The sequence below is a fragment of the Antedon bifida genome, chromosome 1 (genome assembly GCF_963402885.1).
Source record: "Antedon bifida chromosome 1, ecAntBifi1.1, whole genome shotgun sequence".
NCBI classification, from domain to species: Eukaryota; Metazoa; Echinodermata; class Crinoidea; order Comatulida; family Antedonidae; genus Antedon; species Antedon bifida.
In genome coordinates, this window is record NC_136226.1 from 9,654,928 (window position 1) to 9,682,650 (window position 27,723).

General features: G+C 34.0%; 1 protein-coding gene across 1 annotated transcript in view; it reads right to left on the bottom strand.

Moving 5' to 3' along the window:
- Positions 1–5,785: 5,785 nt before the first annotated feature.
- Positions 5,786–27,723, bottom strand: part of LOC144841506 (ETS translocation variant 1-like) — a 40,227-nt gene continuing 18,289 nt past the window's right edge. The window contains exons 5-11 of the mRNA XM_078697863.1: positions 25,194–25,247; positions 12,687–13,065; positions 11,815–11,999; positions 11,246–11,320; positions 10,009–10,113; positions 9,666–9,826; positions 5,786–9,270 (exon numbers count right to left, since the gene is read on the bottom strand). Of these exons, the coding sequence (XP_078553989.1) occupies positions 8,932–9,270; positions 9,666–9,826; positions 10,009–10,113; positions 11,246–11,320; positions 11,815–11,999; positions 12,687–13,065; positions 25,194–25,247 (1,298 nt within the window). The 3' untranslated portion in view covers positions 5,786–8,931. The remainder of the gene's footprint in view (positions 9,271–9,665; positions 9,827–10,008; positions 10,114–11,245; positions 11,321–11,814; positions 12,000–12,686; positions 13,066–25,193; positions 25,248–27,723) is intronic.

Genomic DNA, 27,723 nt, shown 5'->3' on the forward strand with positions numbered 1-27,723 from the left:
ACTCCTATGCACTTTGCCGGGGAGGAGGAAAAGGAGATCGATAAAATGTTACAAGCAGGGGTGGTTCAGCCTTCAGTGTCCGAGTGGGCCTCCCCACCGGTGTTGGTACGCAAACGGGACGGCTCAGTGCGGTTCTGTATCGACTACCGGGCTCTAAATAATGTTACAATTAAAGACGCCTATCCTCTACCCTTGGTACGGGATTGTCTCGACGCTCTGTCGGGCAACACGTGGTTTACCAAATTGGATGCCATATGGGGGTACTGGCAAATTAATATGGGGGAAAATGATAGGAGAAAGACGGCATTCATTACCAAGTACGGGCTATTTGAATTCGTTAAAATGCCGTTCGGGCTATCAAATTGCCCAGCCACTTTTTCACGGGCTATGGGTTTAGTATTGAGGGGGCTAGCCTGGGACACCGTTCTTGCATTTCTGGATGACATTGTAGTGATGGGACGGGATTTCGATGACCATTTGGGCAATGTCCGACAAGTTTTAGAGCGTTTCCGGGCAAGCAGCCTTAAGCTCAAGCCGAAAAAATGTATCTTTTTCCAACGGGAGGTGGAATTCCTAGGCCGGGTAGTTGGTGGGGATACCTTATCGGTTTCGGCTACGGATGTTACTGTAGTCCGAGATTGGGCCGTACCTACCTCGGTAAAGGAGTTGCAACAGTTCCTGGGACTGGCTAATTACCACCGGGAATTCATTGACCATTTTGCCGATAAGGCTGGCCCGTTGTACGAATTACTGGGTAAAGGGGTCCCATTTGTGTGGGGGCCCGAACAGCAAGCTGCTTTTGCTGGCCTAAAGTTGGCTCTCATTACACCTCCTGTTCTCACCCTTCCCAATACCAGGGACGAATTTATTTTAGATGTCGATGCGTCAGACCTGGCGTTAGGGGGAGAACTAATACAAGTACAAGGAGGACGGGAGAAGGTAATTGCGTATGCTAGCACCCGACTTACGGCGGAGCAACGCAATTACTGTACGACCCGAAAAGAATTATTGGCGGTGGTGTATCTGACGCGTCATTTTCGCCACTATTTGTTGGGTAGACCTTTCCGGGTTAGAACAGACCATAACAGCCTGGTCTGGTTACTGTCGTTTAAAAACCCCCAAGGGCAATTAGCTAGGTGGATAGAGGAACTCAGCCTTTATAATCTTGTTCTGGAACATCGTAAGGGGGTATTACATGGGAATGCAGATGCGTTATCCCGTCAGGCCAAACCGGTTGACCACTTTGAGCAGGGAGTTGACCCCGGGGATTTACCATGCGGGGGATGCACTTATTGTGTCAGGGCGCATGGCCGGTGGGTCCGTTTCCGGGAAGACGTAGATGACGTGGTCCCGATCTCACAAATCCGGCAGATAGAACCGGACCCTAATGAAGGGGGGTTGGTGGACCCGGGTGGGACTACGATCGAGGTCGTACGGGGGCCTTCGTGTTGTGCTATTAATTTGGTTCAAAACGATGTGGGGGGGATTTCAGCTATACAACCCGACGGTCGGGTATCCATGTGTTGGGGATACTCCTGTAAAGAGCTTGAGCAATTTCAGGCTAAAGATCCCGATTTAGCGGTTATCAGGGGATGGTTAGAATTGGGGGAACCGCCAGACGGGGAATTATTTAGATCCAGTCCAGCGACTAAACACCTATGGCTGAATCGAGAGTGGTTACATATCGGGGAGGATGGCCTCCTGTACATTCTCAGGGATGACATGGGGGGCGAGCGGCTAATTTTACCACGGGAACTCCATGCCGAGGCTCTGAGGCTTCATCATGACATCCCATCGTCCGGGCACCAGGGAATGTCCCGCACCAAACTTCGCCTCCGAGCTAAGTTCTTTTGGTATGGGATGGGGAGAGATGTGGAGCGCTACATCCGAGCCTGCGAAATCTGCAATCAAAACAAAAAGACTGCACGTAAGGGCAGGTCTCCGTTAACGGAGTTTCACGCAGGGGCGCCAATGGAGCGGGTCCACATTGATTTCCTGGGACCTTTACCTAAGTCGGAGGCGGGTAACGTCCAGATCCTGATGATGGTGGATCAATTTTCAAAATGGGTAGAAATTAGTCCGTTACCTTCACAGACTGCAGAGGTGACGGCCAGGGCCTTAGTAGCTAACTTTTTTAGTCGGTTTGGGGTTCCGTTCGAGCTTCATTCGGACCAAGGCCGTAATTTCGAGAGCGAACTTTTTGGTTCTCTCTGTAAAGTTCTCCAAATTCACAAAACCCGGACGACCAGTTATCGTCCATCCGCCAACGGACAGGTCGAGCGTTATAACCGCACACTGATGGATGCGGTTCGTTGCTTCGTGGGGAAGAGGCAGCGGGACTGGGACGTCCACTTACCTCAAATAGCGGGGGCATTGCGGGCGACCGTTAATCGGTCAACCGGGTTTACACCGAATATGTTGATGCTGGGGCGGGAAGTGAACCTTCCAGCTGATCTCATGTTTGGGGGGGAATTGCAAGGAGATGGGCCGGATCCGGGGGTGGGGGTTTATGTCTCGGAGCTGGTCAACACCATCCGAGATGCACATGAGGTAGCTCGCACCACTCTCCGGCAAGCCCAGCGGCGTATGAAGAGGGACTATGACCTTCGGGTACTGAAACGTTCCTATGGGTTGGGGGACCGGGTGTATGCCTTGGATGACAGCACGCCCAAGGGCAAGAGTAAAAAGTTGTGTCCTCCATGGAAAGGACCGGCGGTTATCGTGGGGGTCCTGACTCCCTCACTTTTCCGGGTTCAGTTCCGGAACAAAGTTATGGTGCTAAATCACGATAAACTGAAGCCTTGCAGAGACAAGTTGCTACCCAAGTGGCTTCAGACCTTCCAGTTGCCCACTGCGTCAGCGAGTGGGGACCGGGCAGACACCACCACGGGCGGCGAGTTGTATTGTTTTTGCCGACGGCCCTGGGGTGGGGCTTTTATGATCCAATGTGATTATTGTGACATCTGGTACCACGGGGTGTGTGTCAATATTTCGCAGCTAGATGCGCTCAATATTGACCGTTACAAATGTGCCGCTTGCCGAGAGCCAGCTATAGTCTCGGCGGCGCCTACTATCTAATAATCAATTCAATTTTAATTGCTTGTATTTTTCTATCGTTTCAGAGTTAATAATGAGTGACCCAAAACCAGAGGGGAAGACGGGCCAAGCCGATGATGCTTCGCTTTCCAGTGACCCGGGCGCGAGGGAGGCGCCAGTGGAGGACCGAGGTGCTCCTAGCCGAGTGGTAGTGGTCATGGACGAAGAACCAGCACCATCGACCGAGGGGGTGTCGTGCAGCTTTCCTGGATGCGATGCTACGGGTATTCGTCATCTAAGAGCACATATGCAGGCCCGGCATTTTCCACCTTGTTTCCGGCCACAATCCCGGAGTACGGGGCGCCGTGCGCAAGTTCAGGCCCAAGCCCTGAGCGAGCTGGCGCACATTATTGTCCGACCTGGTGGACGACAAGAACCACACGATTTGTTGAGGAGCCTGCAAGAAATGAAACTTCTTCCCATGGATGTGTCCTGGGAAGCCTTGGACCCTAAAACCCAGGGAGCAATGCTCAAACTGAACGGGGTTTTTAAGGGGAGGGAGGAGGACCTGTGTACACGGGTTGATAATCACCCCGCTTTCCTAATACATTACCGAGCACTGGCCGCCATGGCCAAACTCGTGGGGGTGGTTACGTTTATGGCAGTTGCTGAACGGGCGGAGGCGAAGGTCCCAGTGCCTTCCCAGACGCCGGCTGACAGAAGGGGGAGGAAGCGGCGTGCGCCGACGGAGGGCTCTCGGGGTCCTGGCCCTGTGCCGGAAACCCCGCCTCCGCCGTGCGCTTTTGACGCACATTTTCACCCGGATCGTTTATTTTCGGCCCTAGGGCTGTCCCCAATCTATCAGATACGTCGGGTGAGGGATGCAGACCCTGTAAAGCCAGGAGACCCAAGGGTCACCGTTCTAGGGGCAATCGCGGTTTTCTGCGATCCGCCCACTTATCCATCCCTCAGGGAGATAAACCTGATGCAGTCGCCGCCGTACAACCATGTTTCCGTTGGGCTGCACCCCACGCGCATGGTGTCGGCGCGGGAGTTTGCGACTTTTCGGGGGTTGGCCCAGAACCTGAGTGTTCGGGCGCTGGGAGAGGTGGGTCTGGACCACAACCGTTCCATCACCGACTGGCCCCGACAAGATCGGCTCCTGGAGCGGATCTTGCGGGAATGTTTCTGCCCCCAGCGTCATCACGTGCTGACCCTGCACCTGCGGGGTGCGGCGACTGACCCAACGGGGGAGGAATGCTACCTCCGGGGGCTGGACCTTCTTCGGCTGGTGGGGGTACCCCGTGGACAGAAACTGATTTTGCACAGTTTCTCGTCATCGGTATTCATTGTGGAGGAATTCCTGAGATTCTTCCCAATGACCTATTTCAGTTTCAATTTGGGGGTAGGGCGAGCGTGCCCAGCTGTGCAGGAGGCCTGCAGATACCTCATGTACCAGTCGGAGCGCCGGGTCCTACTGGAGACGGACGCCCCTCACTTTCGTCCGGCGGGCCACCGGGTAGGCTCTCCCTACCTCATCGGCTTCGCCGCCGAAGCCCTGGGGAAGATTACGGGGATGGAGGCCAGTGAGGTTCTGGACCTCACCTGGAAGAATGGCCGGGATCTGATCCCGGAATAGTCTTGCTCCGCCAAGGGGCCCAGAAGTGTTTTTGTTGGTTTATTAATAAGATTAAAAGAAGAGTACGGTTATTTTTAGTTCAGTTAACAGAAGCTCGTTTAGTTGTAATTTGCACCAGGCCCACGGCCGGGTGCTACGTTTCGGATCACCAGTTAGCGATTCATTGAACCCAGTCTCAGGGACTGGGCTGCAACGCTGGCCAGGTGACCCCGGGGACTACCTCTTTTTCAAAACCGGGGGGAGTGTAGTATCGACCGTAAGGGGGTGGCCGCTAAATGAATGGCCCGAACCTACCAACCGTCTGCGGGCGCCTGGTTCTAGTGCTTGTGACGTATAGACGGCTGGGCGTCATGCGCAGACGGTTGGAGCAGACCAAGAATCGGGGCAGTTAGCCACGGAGTTTGCCGTGGTTAGAAGGATATTACGGCTTTTAGCAGTATTACCAGAGGATTTATATATATCAATTGGATTTGCCCCAAGCGGGAAGAAGTTCCCAGATAGGTGAGTATCTGGTGCACTTTGTTAAACGGGGTGAATACAATACCTGCTTAACTTCCCAGAATTAGTGTTGACAAACATCGATGCCCCTTCCATTACATTTGTTTAGTTAAATTATTCCAGTATAATCGTCTGCCATGTTAGAATTGTTGCTGTTACATTCCGCGCCACATGACTTGCTTAGTTCCATCTGTATGTTCTGATTGGTTCAATATACAGGAACGCCCAGAGCCATATATGGCTCTGGGAACGCCAGTATTATAGCGCCACCTAGAAATCAATCTCATTCTCTCTCTACACAGCAAAAACGGAAAACATTACACAGCCTTTTAAAACAAAAACATATTACAATAGGCCTAGATAGACTATAGAAAATGTAAAATTATCTGTGAAATCACTGCATGAAAGTTGCTTTCGCATGTTATGCCAAACAATATTATTTTCGCATCGTCACGCGACCGTCATTGCGAATCACTTTCATCATCATATAAATCGTCACATCCAACGCATCAACGATCATCATCATCATAACGCCAACTGCATTATCATCCCATATCATAATCGTCGTCGACCCTATTATTTTCCGTCAAAAATTAACGTAAAGACAAATAATTTATATACAAAACAGTTTATTGAAACAGCGGGGTCATGTGATACAAAAACCTTAAACATAGAAAGTTGACCATATTACCAATGTAGCCACAAAAACAGCCTAAATTGTTACCACGGAAGAACTAGCGGTCAACATCTACCCATTTCCACCATTTACAAAATATCACGATAACATACCATCTTAATTAGAAATATAACATGATTTTGTTCTAAACATTCGGAATACATTTGCTGGTAAACTGATTGTCTTATAAGGATTAAATCTCAATTATTATTTATGTCTAATTACTGATTTATTTATAATACAATTCCACAATGTTAACCTAAAATCAGGGAGAGTGAAATTTCACTCTTCCCTGCCTAAAATTGATGCTTAAAAGATAAAATTTAAATAAACAAAATATACTATTGGAATAGTGTTAGAAAACTGAGAGCAGATGTTACCATTCTTATCAGCGGTTGAAATAGAAATAATGTCAATGTTAAAATGAAGAAAGTGTTAATTAATGATTGTTTGTAATAACTTGAATTAAAACAATAAATACATTTTTGAAAAATAATTATTATTGTTAGAAAACCGAGATCAGATGTGTTACCAAATCTTATGAGTGAACTAAGTAGAATTAATAAATGTTACTTGTTAAAATTGAAGAAAACAATAAAATAACAGTACCAAGCACTGTTTAAAAACACAAAAGATGTAGATGAAGTATCTACAAGATTCAGTTTTACACTCAACACTTTCTATTTTAGGCTTACTATTACAGAATTCATGATTTAGAAATTGTACTGCAGTAACAGAGACAATACTGCAGCATAATATAGGTAATGGACATATACTTGAAACAAATGCAAAATGAATTGAACAAAAAAATATATAAAAATACTAAAATGAAGTTGTGCTGACTTTAAGGTCATAGGTTGAAACAGTTAATAATCTGATATTATATTTCTGAGAATCTGGTATGATAAAACACATAACATACCATCACAATTTACAGTACTAACAAAATAAAGAAAAAACAGTAAAGTATTCATTACAGAAATTATACAGTATAACAACTCATTTGAGAAACCCCTATTCAGGGAACAACCCTATTAAGGGGATGCTTCCCTGTGAAACGAACCAGGGCAATACAGTATATGATCTAACTGTCAATCTCCCCAATTAAGTGATTTTTCCCTTGTATATATGACATTATATAATTTGACATATAGCTTAATTATGCTATATATATTGTGATTGTCTTTTTTTTGCAATTCAGTTCAAACTTAAATCTAAGCAAAGGTTGTACTAAGATTAAAATAAAAAATATATATATTTTAATGAGTAACGTACCAGCAGTACATTTTACATTAAATTCTATTAGTTCGCTGATTGGGAAACATTTTTTGTTATTGTAACTGATGTTACATAGTAAGGATAATATAACTGTGTACACAATGCTGAACTAAAACATATCTTACATTCTTTCTATTATATATTTGTTATTATTTCTTGTTTAAAGCTCAGTCTACACTATCAAACTTTATGTGAAGAAAATGTGATGTCCCCATATATGGACATGATGATGTCATATCACTACCATATTTGGGCACATCACACTTTTTTGGCAAACTAGTTTGATAGTGTAGACAGAGCTTAAGAGACAGGGGCGGATCCAGGGATATTATGAAATTATGAACTACTTTTTGATATCTATTTTTTACTACTACCGGTAATATAATAATGTCAGCCCAACACTCTCCACCCCCTTAAAAAATCCTGGATCCGTCCCCTGAGATACTTTCTCTATTGTAATGTATAAAACCAGTCATGCATTCATACCCAAACAATCCCACATGATAAATGTTATTTTACATACTGCAACCACTTATCTTCATACATCAGGTACGAAGATGGCTGGTTGCAATCTTTATACAGCTGGTAGTATCTAATGATATATTTATATTTCTCCGCAATTACCTCTATATTACAGTGACGCATTATTTCAGCCATGTTACGTTTAATATAATAAATGTACAGGACTAACACATTCTCCATTATAATTTTCCAAGTAAACTATATAATAAAATTGTATATGCCATGACCTTTCACCCACAATGTTAAAACCAATAAACAGCACTGTAACATTTTATGTTCGCATCTTAGGTTTTTTTTCTCAAAAAACGTTCGCAGATTCAATTCTAAGCATGCATTTGATCAGTCAATATGAGACTACACCGGGCTCTTCACATAATTTACACACGTGATTGTACTTTAACATAATTATCATTTATGACTATAATTCTGGGAAATTTATTTATGAAAAATTCATTAAACTTCGTGTAATGCACTATCTTTGATAGTATAGTATAGTTTTACAATTTTGGAATTGTTCTTAGTTAGTTCTCTTGTCAGAGAAACCCTGCCCTTTCAAAGGATCCCACAACATAATGAAAACATGAACAGATTTCAGTACTAGGTGAAATGTGTATCTGGCCTTACAAACATTGAAGACTAAGTAGTTAAAAGAATAGCTAAGAACTGTTCTTAATTCTTGATGTGAGATATTATTAACAATTTTCATTTTGTTTTCGAAATGATAAAAATTTAAACATTTGAATAATAAACAAAACGTTGCTTTTACAAATAATTTTGTCTTTTAATAGGCATTTCCAAAAATAGTAACTTAGTTACACTTGAATATTATACTTTTACTTTTTATAATATATTAATTAGTGAATATAACTAATTAATATATTGATTAATTGAGATTGAATTTAACATATTGTAATAACGTATTAAGATTCTTAATTAAGTAATTTTTTTTTTAGGATGTACCAGTTTTTATCTAAAGGTATTGCTCAGTTCAACCCATCTACCAGTAATATTATATAATCAATTTGATGCACGTAAATTACAAGAACATGATAGGTTTAGACAACATTGTTTCTGGCGCTACAAAGAACAAATATGTAAAATGAGATTGGTATAGCATTAAACCTATTAAATGTAATCTTAAACACAAAGCGCAGAAAACGAACAACCGCTTGAAAAATTAAAATACTTAAAAACACAAAATGCAAAAAAATAACTTTCTTTCTGATCAATATAATGAATTTTCTATTTATCAATGCTATTTACAAGTATATCATTAAGTCTCTTAATAAAGACAATGGTACTGAGGCTGACATGGCTGTGTGTTAACCATTTCATGTGAGTATAAACGTTGATCATACTGCATTAACGGTACCACGCCATTTTCCTCTTTAATTACCGGAGGAGGCGGCTGCGAGACAAGGCTATGTCTTGTGTAATGTCGAACACCATCTGGAAACGCCATGATAAAAAGTGCTTCGGGGTCGCAGACGAATTTGTAAACGTATCGCTCACCAGCTACTTTCTGCATGATGCCTTTCTCGTAATAGTATCGCAAAGACCTCGACAGTTTGTCATAGTTCATTGCTGGTCGGTTTTTTTGTATTCCCCATCTCCTTGCCACCTAAAAAACAAAACAATTTTCATTAAGAAAAATATTATACAAATTGATTAGGTAGACCTATTTCCTAACTTTTAAATTAATAAAGATAGTATGCTTGTTGTAAAAATTTGTTTTAAGGTCGTTAACTTCTGGCCTACTATTTAAAAAGCTGAGAAAAATAGAGCAGAATTTTTACAAAAAGCTACCATGTAACAGAACTTTTAACGTGCAATAGAACTTATATTGAACAGCATGCAATATGAAGATAGAAAACGAATATACACATTATTTGTGTGTGCTTCTTATTTAATTCACAATCTGGTAGTAGTAGTAGTACTAATAGTAACACATGTAATGTGTAATAACATGTAATAACCCACTAATGTTAAAAATTTTTGTTTTAGTTCTTTATTTACCTCTTCAGGGTCAATGAGTTTAAACTCAAGTCCACGACCAGTCCAAGTGATGTAACCTGAATTAGCTGGATCTTCTAAAAGTGTCACCAGAAACTGCCACAACTGGAGAGATCCACGTCGCTGATATGGAGGTCCTGTAAACGGCTCTGTCTTGGGTTTCACTATTTTTAAAAAAATATTGAAAGATTTAGATGAAAAAACAGTATGATTGCAGTTTTTGGATGAAATTTGTTGAGCATTTTAGAAACTGTCTAGCAACATTGTTTGAAGGGTTTTATGTATGTTTTAGCAATCATCTGGTTTGTTATTGTTACAAGGTAACATGCTTAGTCTCCTTTCTTACCAGGTAAATGAGTCTTGACAGGGGCGAGTTTCTCCGGTACTGCAGCATCTTCAAAAGTTGATCTAGGACTGATACTCGATCTTGGGCTACAGTTCTCAAATTGACCTGCAATGATGAATGAAAAAAATTAATTATGATATGTAGTGAACAAATATAGATAAATGTGCAGGTCTTCCACAAATGAAGAATATCTAATTAAGACAGCCTTTTAATAGTTGATAACAACTAATAATTAGGACCAGGGCTTCTACCAAAAATAACACTATGGACACTGTACTGTGCAACTAAGTCACATAAACAATAGTCAACAATTAATAAATATCTAGCTTACAGATCACTGAATACACATCATTAAGGTGATGATATTAATGAGTATAATAAGACATAAAAGCATCTTCCGGAATACGGAATTTAACAGAAAGAAGAACGAGCAGTAATTAACTAGTGACTGCTATCTATTTGGTAATCTCAAAATTTTTCCATCATAAATTGCTATATTTTTCACATGGATCAAATAAATATTTTGATTAATCTTAATTGATTATACAATTGATATATTACTGTACTAGCACGATATGTAAAACAGAATCTCTGTGGGATAGTGACATGAAAAATAAGCAACTCATTTAACAATACCAGGTCTGTAATAGGCTGATAGATGAGTATAAAGTTTGGCTAGGAAGTCATGTGGGCTAGTTAGTAGGTTTACTACTAGTACCCTACTATTGTCAACAAAAAAACAATATTACATTAGTACATAAAACCAGCAAAAATGCACTCAATATGTAGTAAATATTAATATATGTTATGATGACATATTGAAATTGTTCATTATGCAAATTTTCTTTCTGCTACATTCTTTGCCATGCAAGTATAAACCATTATTTGAAAAAACTATGTCGTTACAATTGGGATTTTTTTTAAATATACCCGCTCATTAAGAATGTAAAGAGCAATATAGTTTAAATGTTTGCATGGCCGATAAAGACTAGCACAGGAAGGTTTGGACTACACCATATGTTTCTATATATTAGTAAACAAAGTACAGTTGAGAATTGAAAGAGATTTTTAAGTTTCATTCGTAGCGACTTAATTTGACCTAATGAACAATATAATATATTCAGATTAAAATTCATTTACCAAAGAATAAGTATATAATATGTTATTTATAGATAATGCTTAAAAACATGATAGAGATATGTTGGGGAATATAGATTTTTTAGATTCCATGTCTTACCTTCATTTTTGTTAGTTGTTGGCATTGTGTAATGATTTTCCATTCTTCTGTAACATCCTGACTTTGAAGATGCATCTACAACAAAGAAATATACATTTATTAGTAATCAACTATTTATTATGATATTTTCAAGTTTCTAAGTCCCATACTAAGCCCTGAAGCCTACCAATTCACCAGCCCAGCATCCATATGAAATTTGGTCACAAAACCAGTGGCCATATTTCATTTTGGATTCCTTCCCTTTTAAATAGGCTATGGGAAATGCTAACCTATAAGATTTTGAAATCCTTAAATATAAGTGAAATTACATGGAATTTAAGGGAAATATTTCAATTATGGGTGATAATACGGTAAGGCAACAAACACCCAGAAAACTTATAACATTCCCAAAACCAGTTTCAGAATTATTTCTTGCTATTTGTAAAATACATTATGAAAAGCAGATATTGCATCTCCAGATACTTGTCACCAATGCTAAGGGTGTTTAAGAGAGTTGACTTATAAAATTTCAATAAATGTGTTCTCAAAAAATGTAAAATAAACTGCACTAATATAAAAAAAACACTTACCTGATTCATAACCAAAATCCTGTGGCTCCTGCTTGATGTCAAAGTTCATGAAATGTTGGTTGTTGTACTGACAATCCAAGGAATCCGACTTCATAAATACTGGCTCAGAATTCTGTCGTCTAAACTGGCGCTGGTCGATGTTAAGAGGAGGGCTGAAACAGGGCTCAGTAGATTGACGAAGTAATCTAGAAAAATACATTATGTTAACTTGCAAAGTTTATTTCTTTAACAACCTTGATAGCAAAAGCTAAAACACAACTGAAACTATCCAGAAGTTCTCAAAGTTTTATAGGTAGAAACTGTTTATCTAATTTGGATACACCTTATTAATTTGCACCAATCATAGATTGTCCTATTGTTCTTAACCATTGTTGACTTTTTTCTTTCACCCAGGGTAGCATTGTATGTTATATAATGACACATTGTAGTAGAATTGTAAGATGGGTGTGTCAAAGTAAGAAATGGGGGTAGCATCATGGTAGGCACTACCCTTAAATAAATCAATGACTTACACATTATTTTTATTCCTTGGGCACCTAATAATTTCTTATAAAATTTAATAAATATGGTTACTTTGATATTTATATGTACTAATTGTAGCCAAGGTCTTAAAAGAGTTCAGTCTTTTTGACTGATTAGACCACAAAAAATTGTGAATAAATAAATATCTAAAAATAAAAATTTCAGTATTCAGTATTTATCTTTTAAAGGAGTTCAATTGTTGTTTTGTTTTGTCTAAATGCTAAAATACCATATTCTTGTAATGATGTTATCATTGTTATTAGGTAGCTATGATTTAAAAATCATCTGCTTTTTTTATAATAGCTTCTACCCATCAATATTATTATTACAATGATTTTGCAAAAACATACCTTTTATCTCTATAATTTGGTGTGCCCATCGGTGTCATAAATTGTTGATCTTTCATTGTCTGTTGATGCATGTTATCTTTCATCATGAAATTGTAGTTGACGTCAGGTACCGATGGCGGCAGCGGCGTTGTAGATTGTCGTAGTATTGGGGGCGACACCATTGGGTTACTCTGTGGAAGTGGTTGGGTCTGTGGCTGCGTCTGTTGTTGGGGTACCATTGCAGGCACATTGTGATTTTCAGATGCTGGTTTGGTCACAAATGCTTTTTCACCAAATTCAAACTTGTTATCAAATGTAAATTTAGGAGTTTTCATGTGAGAGCATGGCTTCTGACAAAATGGGCTTCTTGGTTCAGGTTTGATCTTGATACTAGCAAGCACTGTAAGATATTAATTAATGCAACATTATTCCATTGGTTTTTATTACTACTAAATAATGAATTTCATGAAGAAATTACTTTAAATAATGGATAATATATGAAGTCGTACTAATCTGTGACAACAACCAAAATATAGTATAGAAGATTTGTGTATTTACAGTAACTTGAAAATGTATTTATCAACAAAAAAAGCTACATATTATAATTACTATACTGGAATATCTTCAATGTATCTGTAAATCTAACAACTTGATTTGCAGAAGAATGAAGAAACTCACTTTTATACTTTTGAAATGGCATAATGTAATGTATCTTATTTAGCAACTTAACATTAATGCATAGATACATTTCACTCCTTATTTGTCTGGAATGAAATTAAGCAAATTAAATGACTAAATGATGACAAAAAAATAAGCTGGTGATTTTGTTTAAAAAATGAATATGAATATAGAAACAACCATGGTATGAATATGGAAACAAACGTCTTCATTTTATATTTATTCTGTTATAAAACATAGATCTATAATGCTACCTATTCTTGTACATATCAACACTTGACAGTACACCTTAGCCTGGGTTACGTCCTATAATTCAATTTATCAACCAATTTTCATTGAATATCTGCTAAGTTATTCTAGCAACATGGAATTTCTGGCCATCTGGGAGAATACATTTTTGGTAGTAATTAAATGATGAGATGAAACTCAATATCTGTTGATTCAAGCAAACGTTATATATCCGTATTCATTTGCTTAGTGTTATTCATTCACTCTTTTATTTAAGATATTATCCATACTATATTCATATAAAGAAAAGACATGGGCCAACTTTTTCTCAATCTCACAGATTTACTCATCTTATCGTTTCAAATTAATTGATTAATTTTCAGTATATCACCGGGCGGTTTAGAATTAATGTTCTTTGCCTGTTGTGTATATATATATTTATCTACACAAAACATTAATGGACAAATTCATTTATTCTAATATTCTCTCTAAGCAGAGCAAAGACTTCTTAAACCTAATCGTATTTTCAATGTTTCTTACACAGCAGGTATATTCTGTAAAACCTATTATAAATACCTATCTATTATAATAATAACAAAGACAATACTGTATGATACAGTATAGGCCTATTATATTTTATAGCAATCGTCAATACAAGAAAAATTACTAAAAGACAACTTGCAGCCAAAAAAGGAAATAATAAAAGATATATTGCAAAGTTAAAAACATTAAATCTCAAAATAAAACAATATCAAAGTTACTGAGGTCAAGTTTATACTGTGGATTATCCTAGAATACAATTAAATTATTTTATAAAATATACTAAGCTTCCAACAAGCTTTTTCCGATTTCTGTAATAAACAGGTATTCATATTTGGATCTTCTGTAATTTTAATCTGTGTTTAGAATATTTTAATTGGAAATCAATAAACTTTAAGAAAATGGTACAATTTGGTATTATAATTTTGATAAACTTGAAGTTTGTGCAGTATGCAATGGGTGAACAAAAATACTGTACTTTTATTTTAAGTACCTGCACATTTAATAACATATGTCTTTATCATGTAAATATGCCACTATTGTAGGTCATCATAAATACATTACTATTATTACATCCTTATTTGACAGTATCAAACAATAAAACAGACATTAGAATGTGGCATGAGGATACATACATTTAATGTATATCAAATGTATAATATACATGTATTGTGAAACATTAACGTTTTTAAAAATAATAATTAAATAATACATGGCAAACAAATAGTGATTAAATTATAATATATAATAACTTTAAATAAACTTATTTATTCTTTCTTTCGTTTTTTAAAAAATATTTTAATTCAAAAGTGCTGAAACCAAGGCGAAAAAAAATGCGAGAAAATTGACACGACGTCGGTGATACTAATTAAAAAATATGTGTAACCATATTATCATGTTTAACTAATTTTTTAAATACTTTTAGCAGAATATTAATACTGCCCTCTATAGTTTAAAAAATGGAATCCTTGGGCCTACAATGCTGTTAGTCATCGCTGCATTTAATCAAATGGCTACTGTACAGTACCAGCTAAAATTATATTTTGTAGTTATGGACGTTTCCAGGCCATAATTGTCCTATAGGTTGCATCGGACAGGCGATTTGACTTACATTTATAAATCTTAGTGAACAAAGTATAGTAGTACAAAGTATGGTAGTACAAAATAGTACATATACACAGAGGTTCAATAAATAAATAACAAAATGTTTAAAAAAAGGAAATTGTATTGCTGAATTTTCAATACAATAGAACATACCAAATTGTTTTACTTCAAAAAAATAAAGTGGAAAACGACAACGAAAAGTGTTAAAAAACATTATTTATAAGAGATTTACTCAAATAACAACAATTACACAATAATGAAATCACATCATTTATTTACTGGGATCTGTGAGGGATTCCTGACAAGAATTAATGCTAACAATCATCATAGACCTAGTTTTTACTAGACTAAATAATAATACGCAATAAATTTGTCAAGTAAAATACATTATGGGTATCAAATAAACATGTGGGTTGTGGGATGGGTAGCTGGGTAAACCCTGAAATAGAACTGTATGATGTGGTTAACACAAAGCAGTAACTACACCACTAAAACTTGAGTCTTTACATTCCTCTTGTTATCATTAGTAACAAGCCACAGTGTATAGGCATACCATTGTATGATCTTATTAAGTGAAAACTTCCAGAAGCAAGCTGATTTGTTTGGCAGCCCAAGGCCATGAAAGTGAATGCTTCCCGATAATTATCTGTCCTACTAGCCAACGACCGACCGCAACTCAACGCATAAGCTAAGTGAAGCAGGAGGTCCCTTAAAGCTTCGTTGGCAAACTTTCAAAGCTATTACAACAACATAATTCTTTTTATCGCTTTTAATTTTTTTTAAACTTGAATGAACAAACAAGAATATTGAAACAATAATAAACAGTTTGCATTTCATACAAAATGTCTTCATAGTGAAAGGTATAGAACACTTTTCAAGTACTATATTCATTATAGTTTAAAGTACTTGAATATTTCTTACAACAGACATTTTAAAATTGAACTTGCAGATAGAGTTTATTGGCAAATACTGTAGCTGTGACCCCAGGGGATCTCATAAATGACTTTAACAATATTCTCGGTTAACTTTATGGGTTAAACCATTTAGTTAAAGGGGAACATGAAAGTACAATTCAAGTGTCAATACATTTTGTCCTATTATAATTATAATAAAAAGAGTTGATGGAGGGCCTATACAATTAAATACAGGGGTGAACCAGTATGTTTTGTATTGGTAAGACTAAACATTTTCACAAAATGTCATATTTTCTTAGTAATTGTTATTTACAGTATTTTTCTTGGATTTCAAAGTGTTCTTTAATATAAAGATAAATAAAAAAGCATTGCATTTATTCCAAAGAAATAGGGAGGAAATGACAGATAAAAACAACTGATTCTTAGAATATTTAAGACAGACTTCAATTAAGATTTTAAGACTTATTGTCTAATGGTTACCACAGAGTGGATTTATTCAAAATCCAACAGATGAACAACCAAGGTTTAATTTAATATGTTCAAAACTTCTTTAAAATAAAGATAATTCACAACATACAATTGTATTAATTGTACCATTTGTAGGGTTTTTGTACTAATTTTGTGCAAGTTGAAACAAAAATTTTCAATTCAATTTTATTGACATGAGAGTTATTTTTAAAATACTGTAAGTGTTTATTCCTTTTTTTTATATAAAAAATGCATGGTTACTACAAATACAAATATAGATAAAAAAAAAATTAAAAATGTTGCAATCTCAATTTGTATTTTATTAAAGTGAATAATGGTTGGTATTTTAACAAGTTTTTTTTAGTAGTACTATAGAGCTCGTCTCTTACACTGAGTAGCGTATATAATAGTCTTAATTTCTAAACATATCCAGCTAGTTTAGTTAATCGTCAATATTTGCCCTGTTTTCTATCAAGACATTGCGATAATTTAATTGGCACCTTAGTAATCTCTTGTACAATTCCTTATTTTGATATTGGATTAAAACCGTTGCCAAATTGCGACATCATCCAGGTTAAATCTTGCTCTCGGCTTACAGAATGTAGTAAATAAACGAATATAAGTGTAATGGTATTAAATACGGATAAATAATCAGGACAGGATATTAAATCGTTATTTACTTAATAATTTTAAAAATATTCCATTTAACACACTTCATGAATCATCAGCATTTACTAACAATCAAGAAATTGGTAACCAAAGAGAATGGTAAATCAAGGAGGAAACAAGAGGTTAAAAACAGATGAGGCAAAGATGATTTAAATATAAGTATCAATACAAAGTATGATCTGTGCTGGGGAATTGGGGTTGTTGGTGAAAATTTCAGACTAGGTGAGTGCCTCGTCTGCCTCATGCTGGCTATGGCCCTGTAAATCAGTATAAATAAAATTCCTTGCCCATTATTTGATGTTAATTATTTTCAATACGTACAGACAAGTTGTTGTTATGTCAATGTTCAACTTATTATGTTAGATGACATAAGTAAATTATTCACTTATTAAGTCATTAGATCAAGTCACAGCTTCACACATGCAATCGTGTATGACGCAAATCTTGCGATATTTATTACTAAGTTAAGATTTTTACAAAATATTTTTTTTTTTAAACTTAAGTTGTTTGTTTGTTATTATCACTTTATATCATATCCTCAAATTAATGTTAATTATTCACAAATTTTAAATATATTCATTTAAAAAGAATGCACTTCAACAAATTTTAAGTGTGCTCTTTAGAATAATAAACTATTAATTTATTCAAGGTTAAAAATAGTTAATAATATACAACAAGTTAACATGCATTGAAAAATGAATTAAAAATATTGAGTGCGAATGTTTAAATTTTCGTTGGAATTACTTGTTCCCACTCACAGTACTACAGTATCATTGTTAACTTTAGTGTTTTAATATGTTTAAATACTAAAGTACAATTTTCTACAAACTGCAGTCAAATTTAAACATGTTGGTACTTTTCATTGACATTTAAAAATAATTTATCAAGTAAATGAATGTGTTTATTTATTTTGTTAAATTTAATTACATTTAAGGAAGATATTTTCTATTAGTATTAAGGTAAACATTTTTTTTTTAATGTGAAAAATGGGAAATCTGAAATTAGACATTTCGGCTATGTGTGGAAACAAGACCGAGACCAATTTGTATAATTTTAGAATTGCAACAAAAAGGTTTTAATTATGAGACAATATGATAAAATATAGCATTGATTTAACAGTCTATAAAGATATAACGTGGAAGTGAATACTTAATTATTCATAAACTATAAAGTATATATAATTATTAAGTCTGTTAAATGTGTTCAAATATATATGGTAAAATATGCAGAGGTCCTTAGGTTAATAATTCAATATTATTTTGTAATGAAAACTAGTATTACTAGAATCAATAAAATCAACACTTTGATATTAGCGCTAAAAGGAAGGATTTACTCAAAACAGAGGATGACAAAAACTTGAATAGGCAGTAAAAGGAAGATAACACTTCCAATTACCTGATTCTCATAGTTTCCTTATTTTTTCTTCAGCAATAACAAACAACAAAAAAACAAATCTACTTACTTACTATGACAGGAAGTAATAAAGTTAAATAGTCTTTTCATATGTGCTGTAATTTGAGTGTAAATATATCAGAAAGCGAAAAATTTAAGTAAACAACAATAAAAAATATCGATCTTTATCAACTAGCTTACAATGTACGGTATACTTCAAGTAAAAAGAAGATAGCAAATCAATTAATTACCTACAGTATAGATATTTTCCTTTTTTGTTTCTACAACTACACTATCAATAAAAAAAAATACACACACGAAACTAATAAGTAAATAAGTATTAAGTAAATATGTAATTTTAGTATAAATATATCATAAAAAGGAATATTTAAATAAATGACAATTAAAAACTATCGATCTATATCAACTATTGGCAAGTATACTCCAAGAAATTTGTATAATACTAATTAATTCCAATACGTTTACGTGTGCATTGGAACGTTGCTTGTTCTATTGTTCAGTGTTTTTATACAGCAATCGCATAGACCTCTTACTTATGGGTTCATCGTGCAAACACAATATGTTGAATAAATGTTTCCCTCACCTAAGGGCATAGTTCTTCTGCTCCAACTCACCTTTTTATAGTCTTTTATTTGTTTGCAATCATTTCATCACCGACCTTAAATATAAGTCATATGTGATAACAATATATCTTACTTTTTAACTAATAGGTGTATCATTGTAATGAAATATTATATTCTCAATGTATCCGTTTATATCTTACTGTGTGATTATTTTTGGTGTACTGTTCCCCTCATTATTTCAAAGTGTATTTATTGACTTCCGAAATAAAATAATTGAAAATGTATGAAAAATAAAGTTGAATCAATTATAACTTTGAATAGGCAATTTTGTAGTTTTGAAAGTTATTCACCTTTGCATCCAAAAATAATGATTTCATTGAAAAAAACTAAAATAAACAGTTAAATTTAACCAAAAACCCATTGATTTCTAGTTTTCTTTTCTTTATATAGTTTTACCAGGTAAATTGTTGTTTATAAATCAAAGGTTTGGTCAAAGGAACAAATATAAGATGTTAAAACTGGCTTATCCAACAACAAATTTATATCTTTAAAGTGTTGCAAATAATATTTGGTTTTCATTAGAAAACTTTATAAATAAATAAAAAATTATGGAAAGTAACATTAATTATTACTTGTTATCATCACAACTAAATTATTAACAAACAAACCAATGCATAATTTAAAAGCATATAGTTCACTGAGAGTAAGGTATATAGTACATACTACTGTGGAACTAATTACTAATTATTTTTTCTCAGACAGGAAATGTTAAGCTCCAAACATAAGCTGTAAACTCCATACAGTATGTAAACATTTTAAGGAGTAGACTAAAGTAAAGGTGGTAAATAAATGCCAATATTGTTTCTTAAATATATTAATTGTAATAATGTACTTTAGGGTCATAGGCGATTATTGTGACTTGTAACTTGTTTGGTTGGAAATACAACACCTAAAGGCATTGTTTTTTTATTTCAGAGTGTGTAGATGCCCTTGAACATGTTAATGAACCCTTGTATAGTGCTAATTGGTGAAAAGAAAGCCTTCAGAACTACCTCATAGCCAGATTCTTAGGATATATATATACTACAAGTAACAATACTGTTCATTAAACAAATACTTCAAGAAACCAAAAAACATTTCAATTCAATTATTTTATTTCTCAAAATAAAATCAGTGAAATCTTCTTTAATAATTATAACATGCTCAAACTAGTTATCTAATGGGATTACTATATATTGGAAACTTTTATGATTTTGAATTAATTTATATATCTTTTCCTTGTTTTGGGGGTAATTTTGAATAAATTGAATTAAATTTTAATCCTTTTAATACATCCGCATTTCAACTTTTCCTGAAATGAGGGAATCAGAATCCGGCAGCCATATTCAATTCTCTAGAATAAAGGAGAGTTAAAGAACCAACGATGATGGTTATGTAACTTCAATCAAGGAATAATAGAAATGGAAATTCAAATTCATTTTGTAACTTTGAAGTAATCAAAGAAATTAGAAACAAACTTCTGATTTGATATGAAACTTCTACCTAATTTGTATCGTACAATTCTATTCACAATCATTTTGCTAATTTATTGGTGTGATTTGTTGTGAAATACTTTTAGTGAGTAAAGAACTTAAAGTAACCGACTCCCCAGATAGCCATACAATAACTCTTGCAATAAAATCAATAAATTATCGCTTCACAAGCATCACTTAATATCATTTCAAGTGTTGAATTCATTTTTGGCTTTAAAACTCCATAAATCACAACCTTAAATCCCAAAAACACTGGGGAATTCACCAAGTATAATCAATGAACCATTCTATTTCACCAAGTGTTTTCTTTAACTACATTCAGAAACATAAAAGCACTTAAGAAATTGATATACGCAATCAATTCTATAAAATCACATCTTGACTCAAAAGAATACAAATTTTAATCAATTTTGAGTCACAATCCGTCACAATATCCTAAGCTGGCTATATCCTATGGATACTTAAAGCATATAGCAATGTTGAAATGTCTGTACTTTTTAAGTGAACAACGGAAGTTGATTTTTCTACATACCTTATTTAACGATGTTTCTGTTACACAAAAGGAAGTATACCATGCCTGTTGGCTATCAGATATTAAATATTGTATCAAATATTTATATTACATGTAATTAAGTCATTAAAAAAACAACAGAGAAATTGGGGGCAACCAGATTGAAATGAGTTGGCCGGCAGCAAGAAACCTAGATACCTTCAGGCAAATACTTTAAGTGAATTTATGAATCATATTTATACATTTATACCTGCCTGTATATAAATTCTTGACAGGTATACATTATTTAATAACAGTTAAACATTTTATACAAATAACCAAAAGTCAAGAAGAAAATTGGGGGAAACAAGATGGAAATGAATTGGCTTTGAGCAAAAAACCTTTAGAGTATCACTCATTTTTCTAAAAGGACACAAATCATAGCAATGTTTGGTTGACGGCTAAAATCATTAGTAGGTCTGTTTCCCTTCGACGTTTAGCATGTAAAATCTTCCCAGTCGAAAATAATTTCAATTTTTCTTACGCTTATATGCTTTCGGCATTGATAAACTCTTAAAAATCTGGCATGAATTTTAACAAGTCATTAAAATATTTTAAGCACTCTACCCTAGCTGGGCCTATATCAATTTCCAAGGACTTTCATGCATAATATTAATCATAATAATCGTAACTTGATAAACTTATCTCAATGTTTAGCACTGTTGACTCCTTATTGAAATCATGAAGTGTAAGGCCAACCTTTAACACGTTTAGGGTCAGGTATTATAATCCTTTTCATTTGTAACTGCCATAAAAAGATTAAGTGTTGCTTTAATTCCATCAATATTGATCATTGATTTAATTTTACATAACATTGGTGGATACTCGTTCTCGAACTGATCTCAGTAACTTATTACAAGAATACTAGCATTAAACTTGAAGCACTTTCTTTTTACGTACCTGAATATCACCAGCATCAGCTTTTATTTTTTTTGACATGCCATATATACCAAAATATTGTTCTTTTATGAATATTAAGCCTAAATATCTAAAACCAAGAGATTATGAAGTATAAAAGATTTTTTTATATATAGAATTTTTAATTTTACAATTGCTATTCAATTTATTTTTAGATTTTTAACCAATTTTCAAAGTGTTTTTTTATATGCCTATCACTATCAACACAAATTTCTACACTGTTATTATAAAGTGTACAATTAAACAGTTAATAGAGACTAACTTGTAATAACTAACTTGAATGCATTTGTAAACTAATTGAACATGTTTTACTCATGAGATTAAACAATCAATATGCATAGGATCACATATATTCAGTGGAATCATCTACAAACGTGTTTACAGATAAATGTTTTATTAGTGCTAATGTCTTGCATGATGTGGTAACAATTAAATATACATAACATCTACATACTTATAAATTAATCACAATCAGCTTGAGGGCTTATTGATGGTTCAATATTTACGTCTATGGCAAATCATGTAGATTAGCTAACTTGACAGATAAGTAAGCATGTTCTTAGTAAATGCGTTGTTCTTATGAAGGCTTTTAATTTCTATGTTGAACTAGATTAACAATAACCTGTTGAGAGTATAAATAACAAACCGTTCTCTTGTGTTGAACATAATGTTATAGTAAATTTTCTATCTTATTCAATATCTTAGTTTCAGAGTCCATTAAGTTTTTCATGTCACGATGCCTTTTGCGATGACCCTGTTAGTCAGACCCCTGGTGTGGCAAGCAGATTCAATACAGTACATTCAAGATGGTTACCAATTAATGTTATATACTCCAGTACTATAGACCAAAACTGAACATTAGGCAATGTACTGCTATAACATCTTTAGTTTATAGGGTTTAGTTTAAGTATAAAAGCTTTATAAGTTAATTTCCATGTTACTGTTTTGTTTTATAGGATGCTATTATACTGTAATTAGGAACATTAACTTAATTCTTACTGTATCAAAACAGACTAAGTATGTTCATCTTAAATCTACTTATGATATCATTACATGAATAGACATAATGTAGTCTTAAAATAAATAATTAATATTAATTAATTACTGTTGCTATGAAGTATCCAAGGGCTTATTTCAGCGTGGATGACGGACATCGTGAATGATTCATTCATGTACAAGATCATTATTTTTATGACATCTACTCTTGAAAATTTAAAATAAAAACTAAACTAAATGAAACAAAGTGACAAAAAGTAAGATAAAAAAGTGATGAAGATGAAGAAACTTATTCTGAATCCCAATTATTAGAACTTGGCAAAGTTTATCCTAAAGATTACAAGAGACATTGTATTACATATAGCTTTTACTGTCCCATATGTAAAGTTACCAACAAACAAGTTACATATAGGTTGTGTCCCATATGTAAAGTTATAAATTTAGTCAAGGGCGAAAAAAAAAAAAGAAAATTAAACTTGGAAGTCCTGCAGGTTGTAACAAAGAAGGAGGTAATGAAATATTGTGAACGAACATGATTGTGATGTGTTACCACGGCAATTGTATTCATATAACCATTAGAGAGGGAATTTTTGTTTAAATCTTTTTATTGTTCAATATGTTGGGTAATAATTCACCAACATTTCTTTGCTTCCGTTGGAGTTTAAAGAACTCCCTCGTGCAGGCAACTGACACAGTTTCTTGCTGTTTACAAAAAAAACTGTTAAAACAGTTGTTTTACAAATTCTTCAGAAAGTTTATTTAATATTACATAATGAAAATAGGTATGACATTTCTACTTAAGTAAAATGTATTGTTTGTGTGTAACTATTAGATGAGCTTAAACTCTTCACATCAATTTCTGGAAAAGTTGTGCTGTTGCATAAAATAGAATATATATATAGAACACTATATTATTTTATTCTTCTTTGAAAAGAAAAGCAAAATGTATTCAAGTAACTCTGAATTTTGCTTATATTTTCAAAGAAGTATGAAAAAACAAAGAAAGAAGATTAGAAAATGACATTAAACTTTATGCAAATTATGAGTCATAAAATCATCACGTAATAACAAAACTTTTTAAATGATTTCTGTGGAATGTGTTTTTATGAACATTGCACACACGTGCAAAACACACATTACTTCCGCACACTGGCTCATAAATTTTTACTCTTAGGCACTTTACTTTAATCTCTGTTTTTTTTTATATTACAGAGTTCTACAAAGTTCTGTATTAGTGAATAAGTTAGTATAGATTTAAAAGTTCATTTAAACAACACAAACATATTAAATACTGTTGCTGTTATTATCAATATCTGTATAAGAGTTGAACCCAGCAATTGTGATTTCAAAGCAAGTTTACCAGCAGACCACTGTAATATTATGAATTTAGGAAGCATAAAAGGTCATAATAAGAAATAAAAATAACAAATACAGTAATAGAGTAGTTATATAATATTAAAAGCAGGATGTGAAGGCGATTTCTACTAGACATGTTGGCGCTGCTATTGGGGTATTGGGGAAAGGGCAAATTTAAGAAAGTTAACATCCAAGAAAGAATTTCATGTCATTAACATCATTCTAGGAGGTATTCGCTAATTTGTTTTTTGTTGTCGTTAGCTGTTTGTGTGCGTGCACCTTCTTTAACAGGTCTGTCTATTCTATCAGGTTTTCCAATGAATCAAGGATGATTATATATAAACATAGATAATCTATTGAAAGTAATTAACAATACAAGGTGAATTTTACTAAATAGATAAATTATTATTATTTATCTGGATAAACAGCATAGTTTTAAATTCTAACTCTCTCTCATTTCACGCTAGGCTTTACCAGTTACCTCAAACTTACCTTCTGTATAACAACCACACTATTTTCTGGCTTACATGTATGAAAAAACATTGAGAATTCACACAACCCCCTCCCCTCCTTTTAAATTAAAAAAATAAAATACTTACAGTTATCAGCTTGATCTGGTACAAACTGTTCTGCTTCATGGTCGCTGTATAAACCTAATAGTAAAGAAACAAATATTAAAAACAATTAATATAAATAAATATAGTCAAAACATTCATTTTCGAAAAACAAGCCTACATTAATGAATATCATGAACATGAGAAAAAGTTGGTTTTTACATAATAAATCGGACAAACAGTGGTGGATTTTAAATAATTTACTTAATATTTTAGAATGTTATACTTATATTAGGAATTATCAATTAAGGTTACTCTGTAATTTATAACGTTTTAATAATATATATTGTATACAGAAAAGCTTGCTAATTTTCCGTGTACATCTTTATCACTTCGAAATTAACATATAACGTATAGTCAATATGTATAACATGTTACAGTATGTTAATGTCATTAACAATTACCATACATATATATTAATGTAATATCTGTACAATAACATTCTAACTACTAATTAGCTAACAATAATCATTAACACAATTTAGTATTGAGCTAATTACACAAAAAACACTATGCAAACTCATAGCCTAGGGAGGTCTATCTACCTATTACATAATTATTATTAATTCATCATAATATCAGTTACAATTAATATTCACTCGGATGAACTTTCACAATAGATAAAGAACGTCATGACATCACCCGATACAATCAACAACAATATAACTATGACATCACCAATTCTATTCAAACATTAATTTCCAAAACAGAATCCATTTTGTTTTGACATACAGTTCTGTTAAAATCCAATTAAAATATTTTCATGTGAATAAACATTCCTAATACAAAATTATAAAAATATTAGCTTTGTTTTGCCAAGGATAACCATAACTGAATTCATTCACTCTCTCTACATAAACATACAGTATAGTATAGGATTAGTCCGGGACTATATAACTGTCCTCTTTCAAGGATACCACTTTAAGATAGTCTTGACCTAAATCATCTTGCAATATCAGTCAGGATTTGAACCCAACACCACCATAACCACCAAGTTAATGACGTAACTAATTATGTTAATGAACCTGTATGAGGCCACCAGCCAATACAACAGTAATCAATACCCAACGATCATGCTTATAGATTTATTATTACCAATTTGACGAAGACAAAAGAAAAACGGATGTCTTGGAGTGTGTTAAACTCCAATGAGTTTGATCAAAGAATATTGTTCTTGGGAGGAAACAAGAAAATTTGTTTACTAGACTGTAATTTCGAATCGATACGACGGCACATGTATACTTCAAAACAACTAAACTTTCTTAATATAATCAATAAAAACAGGAAATAGATTTAACTGTAATGATTGTCATCCACCTGTTTCTTAATTAAACTTATCCAAAGCTTTTCCAACGGTAAACAATACATATTCTTTGAGTACTTGCACAAAAAACTTACAAAACCAAATGAATTCAGAGAGGCCTTTGAAGTGGCTTGAACAGAGATTGTTACCTCGCGAAAATCGCACCACTTTATTTCTCGTGACTAACATCACTGTGAATGTTGGTATCATCAAAGCATAGAATTACTAACTGTCTACAAGTTATAAAGTGGTGGGTTTAATACAGGGTGCAGTGGAATAAGTACTGTCAACTTTTTTTTTTGAAAACTAGACTTTTCTTGAAGGTCCAAAAACTCCTACATTATTTTGTACCATCAAAAAAACATTGAGAATATGAACATTGTTGGAAAATAGAACATACAGTATAATTAGGCCAGCCCAAGACATCATCATGTCCAAAAGTGGGCACACAATATTTTTTGTCACATAAAGTTTGATAGTGTAGAAAGAGCTTTAGAGATGATAGGATAAAACAAATATTTAAATACTTTGTATTACTATATTAGGGCTCTGCTAAATCATATGATTAGGTAAGACAATCTACCATATCAAGCTTCCATTAATTAATTATTAATCCCTGCAGACAAAATTACAAAGAATATTTAATCAAATTTATCTTTATTCTTACCAGTTTTAAATAAGCAATCAAGTTTTGTAACCCTAAAATAGTTAGATCAAAGGAATTAACATATTACATTTTAACAAAACAATACTCTTGCAATCTTTGTTCTACAGTAAACTCCATATCAATATTCGCTTTTGAACAAAGTCCCAGATTACATGTTATATAAATATTCAAGATTAAAAAAATGAATATCTAAACCCAGATTAATAAAAAAAAAATATGATTATGATTGATAAGAAAATGAATCTACAAAATGCAAAGATAAGAGGATATAAGATTTTGGAGTATCTTCCTTTAATAGAAGGAGTGCCATGAACTATGAAGGGTCAACTACCAGAATCATTCACCTGCATCAATCAAAATTAGATAAAAAGATTTAAAAAAATCTAAAGCTATCAGGGATATAGTTAACCAAAAGCTTGCTGGTGGACCTTAAATATACAATACTAAAGTAGGAAGTTAAACAAATTTCTCTGAAACGGTGGATGTGTGTCAAATGAAAATAATTTAGGTGGTAGAACCAAGGCAATCTAACAACATGACGCTGA